This window comes from Magallana gigas, chromosome 5, assembly GCF_963853765.1.
Source record: "Magallana gigas chromosome 5, xbMagGiga1.1, whole genome shotgun sequence".
NCBI classification, from domain to species: Eukaryota; Metazoa; Mollusca; class Bivalvia; order Ostreida; family Ostreidae; genus Magallana; species Magallana gigas.
Genome location: NC_088857.1, coordinates 26,187,363 through 26,194,799, shown reverse-complemented (window position 1 = coordinate 26,194,799; position 7,437 = coordinate 26,187,363). Strand labels below are relative to the sequence as shown.

Here is a 7,437-nt window from a genome sequence, read left to right as displayed (position 1 = left end):
AAAACCGTTTCTGAAAATTTAGAAACTGTGGCAATTTATCATGCACTGTATGTAAAACATGTATGTAAAACCTTCAATAGTTTTTGATAAAGAAAGATAACTCTTGCTGATTGAAGCAATTTTTGTTGCAAACCTATACAACAAAGTGCTATTCTGAACTAAAATGCAGCGCTTCAATGTTTTGTAATATGAATTGAAAATGTATATTTTAAACTCTATATTATTTTCATATACATTTTAGATTTTTAATTTTATGCTGTGATGGTAAAAATTTGCTTTTTCTAATCACAATGTCTAGTTTTCTTCATATCATGATTTGACATTTTATCAATTTTTGAAAAATCTAGCAGCGCTTCATCACTTAAACTTTATTTCATGAATCGATTAATATTGACTTTGATAAAAATCAATATGAAATTTAAAAAAAAAATATATGGCAAAATTGATAGCAGAGGGATATTACACCTTAAGTCATATCTAAGGAAAGTTTCGTGAACTTGCCTGCTGGTGTTAAAAAGTTTATAAATACGATGTTTGACAAATATTAGAAATATATACTTGCATCGGACATTTAGACAACAATTAATATTACATGTATATATAGAAAATATCTTAAACTTTTTTTTTATAATAAAGAACAATAGTTGACAACAAAGTGAAATAATCAAACATTGAAAAACGCTCAAATCTTCATTTTCATCCCAATTAAAAAAAAACTCTTTGACCGGGCAAGAATGCTAAGAGAAGGTGACATTTTTTTTTTTAGAAAAAATAACTTTCATCCTTGGTGGTATGCCTGTCAATTAAACTCGAAAAAGGCGAGTTTTTCTATTTTTGTTACTCCACTATTAGTCTTTCTTATAAAAGACAATAGCTTCATAGACGTCCCTGGAATCATGAGATGTTTGTGGTTCGCCACGTGCCGACTGAAAGCAGATAGATTAAACAAATTCATTTTTTAACAAATGACGTCCGTGCGTTGTCACAGATATTATAAATCCCTTATTTTTTATGAAAACATTTGCCGCAGTCACTGACTCAGTGACAATTGTACATTGCTTTGATTATAAACAACAAAATAAGTCTGCCTTGGTTCAGAGGAATGAAAAAATATCAAATCAGCGTTTTGAAAAATAATTGGAAGAGGATTATAATGTTTAAAAATTTATCATTTTTATTTTTGTGATATATTACTTTCGTTTTCATTTAACTTTTATTAATATTATGTAGATGAAATGAAAATAAGTTGTTTTGACAGCAAATCAATACTGTACATGAAAAAGATCTTGCTCATGTAAGACCGGAATAACAAAAGTACAAATGATTTCACACACATTTCTACCCTCAGAGAATACAAACCAAGTTTAACGTGAGACGATACGTTCCTCAATTTTGTATAACTTTTTTCCAGGAATTTGTTATTGATTTTCTACTACTTTGACACGCTTTCTTGCAAAAAATCAGGATATCTTACCAGGGTCAAATGTTGGTATGGGTCTCGAGGGGTGACTCTAAGTGTCACTAAATGCCATCACTAAAACCTTGAGTCAATGCCCACCGTCTCAAATAGGTTCTGCCAGCAAGTCACATGTCACACCTCCTCGCCATGGTGACCCTGGAAATGCCTCGGCAACTGAGTGACAGTTGCGAAAGGCGAGCCTCCGGCGCCTTTAAATAACCGGAACCAGTGACTAAGGGAAGGAAAACCCTAACAGAAAACCACCAGCCCTCCGGGGGGTTGGGCGTGGGGTAAGCAACTCAACCTCATAAAAAAACCCACAGTGCTACAGAAACCGCAACAACACCACATCAAGAGCGAGACCTAGATCCGGAAGATGGCTTGCAAGATGAGCTCATGACATGTGCAGGTGAAAGCCATCAGGAAGCCAGTGCACCGACAAATCATCTGTCGATTAAGGCCAACACCAGGATAGGGACCTGGAACATCAGAACCCTATATGAGGTCGGAAAAGCTGCCCAAGTAGCAAAGGAGATGACAATGTACAACATCAAAGTACTTGGCCTAAGCGAAGTTAGATGGAATGAAAGAGGACAAGTTCGCTTAGAATCAGGAGAAACCATCGTTTACTGTGGACATTAGCACCAGGATCATGCACACACTCAAGGGGTTGCCCTTATGTTGTCACCAGAAGCAACAAAAGCGATGATAGCATGGGAACCAGTGTCGCCAAGACTCATGTCAGCCAGGTTCAACTCAGAGGGAAGGAAGATCACAATCATTCAGTGTTATGTCCCAATAAATGCTGCAGAGGAGCAGGAGAAGGATGAATTTTACGCTGCATTACAGTCAATGATAGACCGTGCACTTCGCAGAGACATAAAAGTTGTGATGGGAGATCTGAATGCCAAGGTTGGAGAGGACAACGCGAACAAAGAACTCATCATGGGAAACCACGGCATTGGTAACATTAATGAAAATGGAGAACGTTTTACAGATTTCTGCAATTTTAATGACCTAGTCATAGGACGCACCAACTTTCCACACAAGAAGATACATAAAACAACCTGGTCTTCTCCAGATGGAAAGACAGAAAATCAAATAGACCATATTACCATCATGCGAAAATGGATAAGAAGCTTGCTTGATGTTAGGACAAGACGAGGAGCAGATTCAGCCTCAGATCACCAACTTGTTACAGCTACGCTTAGAATGAAACTCAGAGCATTTAAAGATAAATCAAAAACACCTCACTACAAAGTTAATGTCCACCTTCTTAAAAACAAAGAAAACAGTGATGAGTTTAACATCGCAATAAGCAACCAGTTCGATGCACTAGAGGGAATCACAGTAACAACTATAGAAGACCATTGGGTTAAGCTCCAAGACATCTGGAAAACTGCATGCAGTGAAGTTTTAGGAAAGAAAAAGAGGGAGCACAAAGATTGGATGACAGCAGAAACATGGGAAATAGTTAAAGTAAGGAAAGAGTTGAAGCAGAAAATTAACCAGTGTAAGGATGCTCAACAAAAAGAGGGACTGAAAAAAGAATATAGGAAAGCCAACAAACAAGTCAAAAAGAATGCTAGAAAAGACAGGAGACAGTTTGTCCATGACATGACTGAAGAGGCAGAGACAGCAGCCAGACAGAACAACATGAAAAAGCTGTATGAAAAGGCAGAACGCTGTCAGGAAAGAATGTGAACACTAACACCCCAGTGAGAGACAAGCAGGGAAAGATTATCAGTAGTGATATAGGACAAAGAGCTAGATGGGTAGAGCACTTCAAGGAAGTTCTAAATTGGCCACCACCACCTGGTACTGCAAGCATACCAACAATAAAGAATGAACTTCAAATCATAACTGAACCCCCATCTAGAGTAGAAATTACCAAGGCAATTAAAACACTGAAAAACGGAAAAGAAGCTGGTCCAGATGGCATTCCCCCAGAGGCTCTTGAAGCTACCCCAACAAAGTCTGCAGAGATGCTACAACATCTACTACAAAAGATATGGGAAGAAGAAAAAGTTCCAGATGATTGGAAAACAGGATACTTAATTAAACTACCAAAGAAAGGTGACCTGTCGCAATGTGGAAATTGTCGAGGTATCATGCTTTTATCCATTGCCAGCAAAGTTCTAACAAGACTAATCTTGGAAAGAATAAAAGAAGCATTGGACAAGGAACTAAGACCAGAGCAAGCAGGGTTTCGCAAGAACAGATCATGCACAGACCACATTGCCACCCTTCGAATCATCATAGAGCAGTCTATTGAGTGGCAGTCTCCACTATATTCAACATTTGTGGACTTTGAAAAAGCTTTTGACAGTGTGGATAGGTCAACCATCTGGACGCTAATGGAACATTATGGAATACCAACGAAGTTCATTAGCATCAATAGAAACTTGTACGACGATGCCACATGTGAAATAATCCACAATGGAAAACTCACATCCATTTAAAGTAGAAACAGGAGTAAGGCAGGGCTGCATTCTTTCACCAACAATATTTTTAATTGTTATTGACTGGATCATGAAGGAAACAACGCAAGGCAACAACACTGGAATCAAGTGGACCTTCAGCGAACACCTTGAGGACCTGGATTTTGCAGATGACATTGACCTGCTATCCCACAAACAACAACATGCGCAGGAGAAATTGTCACGCCTTGCAGCAGAAGCAGAAAAGACTGGTCTAAAAATAAACATTAAAAAGACAGAGGTGATGAGAATGAACAAAAAACAGAATACACCAATTCAGTTAAATGGAGAGAACATCAGAGAAACCGACAAATTTACCTATCTTGGGAGCATTGTTATCAAGGACGGGGGCGCTGACAACGATGTTAAAAGTCGTACCAACAAGGCAAGACTTGCATTCAACACCCTACGTCAAATTTGGAATTCAAAAGCACTCTCCATCAACACCAAAACAAGAATCTTTAATACAAATGTAAAATCAGTCTGTTGTATGGCTCGGAGACCTGGAAGGTAACAAAAACGATCAATAACAAACTCCAGTCTTTTGTCAACAAATGTCTCCGACATATTCTTAACATCAGATGGCCAGACACCATATCAAACACAAGCCTACGGGAAAAGACCAAACAAGATCCCATCCACATTGAAATAAAGAGGAGGAAATGGGGATTGATAGGCCACACTCTACGTAAATCCCCAGAAAACATCACAAAACAGGCACTGGATTGGAACCCACAGGGAAAGAGGAAGGTGGGAAGACATAGGCAAACCTGGAGAAGATCAGTAGAGTCAGAGACAAAAGAGGCAGGATTCACCTGGGCCCAGTAAAGAACAGAGTCCGCTGGCGAGGAGTGGTTGCGGCCCTATGCTCCCCAAGGAGCGAACAGGAATAAGTAAGTAAGTAAGTACCAGGCATTTCTGCAAAATACTAGAGTATGCAATATATATTCTTTTTGAAAATAAACTTGAATTGCTGATATAGAAATAAAAAAAATATACAGCACAGGAAAATTCAGTATATTGGAGCTTCATCGGGGCCGGGGCTTGCACTCATGACCTATGAAACCTGCGCTCCTCGCAAGGAGCGGCCACCGCTCTAACCACTTGGCCATCTAGGCATATATCAATACAATAATAAAATGCCAATCAAATTAAAAATGATTTTAAGTAATAAAAGTTTTACTGGAACTCTTTATAATTAACGAGAAGATACGAAAAAAAGATGCTCGAGGAACGTGTCGTCTGACCTTAAATCACTAGTTGCTTGTAAGCTGTGAGCCAATAGCTGTTGTTATTACTTTACGCAAAAAGTGGTTATTTGTTTTGTTATCAACATGTATTCATTACAGTTGAAATTTGATTGCCAAAACTTCTTTAGCTACTGCCTACTGGTAATGCCCCTTTAAAACTCTAATGATGAATTTAAAGTAAAATCAAATTCTTAACTGTGCCTGAATTGGGCGATATACGGTAAAAAGATTCTAAAAAAGATTCAAGCTTTATTGCTTTCCAAATTTGTAAAGAAAATGGGGGAATAAGATGGCGCAAGTGCCCATTCAGTTTAGTCGTGAAATACAATTTTAAATTTATTTATTATTATTATCTAATCAAATATATTATAAAACGAGTTTGCCAAAGCACAATTTCTAATTTTATTCAGGTTTTTTTTATATATTTAACCAAAAATAAGAAAAAAAATATTGCCTGAAATTTTGGTGGTATCGAACAAATACCATAAAAACCCTAGATATATAAGGTTAGCTAAAGCTAAAGCCAGGAACTCTAACCACTGAGCCATTTCAGACACAACAAAGTAGGCTCTTTAATATTATGTCTCACTTTGGCTACGAATTTATGGACTTGTATTATTTTTTCAAAACGTTCAATTGTTGGGATACAAAATAGTATTTTTAATGTATATTGGGTCATCTCTCTACGTTTTTGTTGATTGAAATCGGTTTGTTTTCCATTAGACCTAAATAAGACTATAAGAAAAATATGGAGCCCAGACCCACTCTATAAAAGAAAATGCCTTAAAGTTCTAAAAAAAAAGGCACTATTTGCAGGTTTTGATACGTATACGCCTGTTTGAGTCAACATATACCAAGTATTGAACAAATTTATAGGTTTAAAATCAATGATATGTTAAATATATATTGTTTTAAATGATTTTTTTAAATATGATATTTATTGATATATTAATTTTTCAGTAGCTTGTCCGACCGTGCATGGGTATTTTAAACGCCTTATCCACCCATCTTCTTTATTTATATCATATAAAAATATGCTATTGTGATTATAGTGCTATTATCACGTTAATCTACAGTATATTTTTCTCTTTCGCAATTATAATGATTTTCCACGCACATGGATTCAAAGGAGAAGTTAGATAAGAGAAAACCAGTGCAGTCCGAGTCTGACATGTTTTGTAATCGATTATTAAAGCCAAAACTAGAAAAGATTTCGGTTCTAAGTTTTGAATAAGATGTACAATGTAATAAAAAATGAAATTCGTCTTCTATTGCTTCTACAGAACATATAACAGGGGACATAAGATGAGAGCGTCGGTTTCACAATGCAGATAAACCTGGGTAAGTAAATGGGAGAAAAACGAAGTGGCATCGCGCCTCCATGGCGAATTTTCCGTAATCAGATACATGGACAATGAATACACAATAAAATTAAAGTCAGAAAATTTGTTGACAAAATGAACACCAATAATTCCCTCGTACGCGCGATCAATGACTTTAACGTTATACGAGTTGTTTAGATCGCATTTAATCAAAAGTCCAACTCCACCTGAACCTTTAGGGGCTTGGATGTGAGTCTGTTTACGATTTGAGCCAAAACATCTATAACCAAACTCATCCATATTAAGTAGATATGTTTCATTGATACTAATAATATCACAATGCAAATGATTTATTATTTCTGATCGCAATGCATAATGTTTTATGTTCAGACTTCAGACGGCTAGTATACCTATAACCCTATAACTCAAAATCTTACTTCCAAAAAAAATCCTAATTCGATGGGGGAGGGGGGGGGGGGGGGGGGGGGGCTAGTATACCTAGGACTCCAATTTTCATTGTCACTATTAATAGTTCTATTTTAAAGGTCAATTTAGGAACAATTATTTTGCGGCGAGAAAAAGTGCTACATGTATGTGTCTGATGGTTACCATGGTTACGTCTACTTTTGCAAAAAAAAAAGGGGGGGGGGGCGCTCCCCCCCCCCCCCGTTTTTAATGCAATCTTATAAAATGAAAATATATCAATACACATAGCAGTCATCAAAGGTACTGTAGCTGTGGAGAATGAGTTAAAACCAGGATATAACAATACATGTATTGATTACCCTGCGGTGACAGTAACAAATGTCTATGGATTTTTATATTTTTATATATTTAATATTTTTATCCTTGAAAGTCTTCTTAGCATCCAAGTAAATATCTAAATGTTTTTCATCAATTACTGTGTAACACAAAAAATATCGACG

At 36.7% G+C, this 7,437-nt stretch overlaps 1 protein-coding gene across 1 annotated transcript; it reads left to right on the top strand.

The window, feature by feature from the left end:
- The first annotated feature begins 3,991 nt into the window (after positions 1–3,991).
- Positions 3,992–4,767, top strand: LOC136275591 (uncharacterized). The gene is made up of 2 exons (XM_066085179.1): positions 3,992–4,324; positions 4,480–4,767. The coding sequence occupies exons 1-2, from the start codon at positions 3,992–3,994 to the stop codon at positions 4,765–4,767; spliced, it is 621 nt and encodes a 206-aa protein (XP_065941251.1).
- The last annotated feature ends 2,670 nt before the right edge of the window (positions 4,768–7,437 follow it).

Excerpts from the sequence above, each read along its gene's own strand:
- LOC136275591 (XM_066085179.1), top strand. The coding sequence starts at position 3,992 with ATGAAGGAAACAACGCAAGGCAACAACACTGGAATCAAGTGGACCTTC. Across the intron at positions 4,325-4,479 it reads TTAAAAGTCGTACCAACAAG|TCTTTTGTCAACAAATGTCT; the intron begins GCAAGACTTGCA and ends AACAAACTCCAG.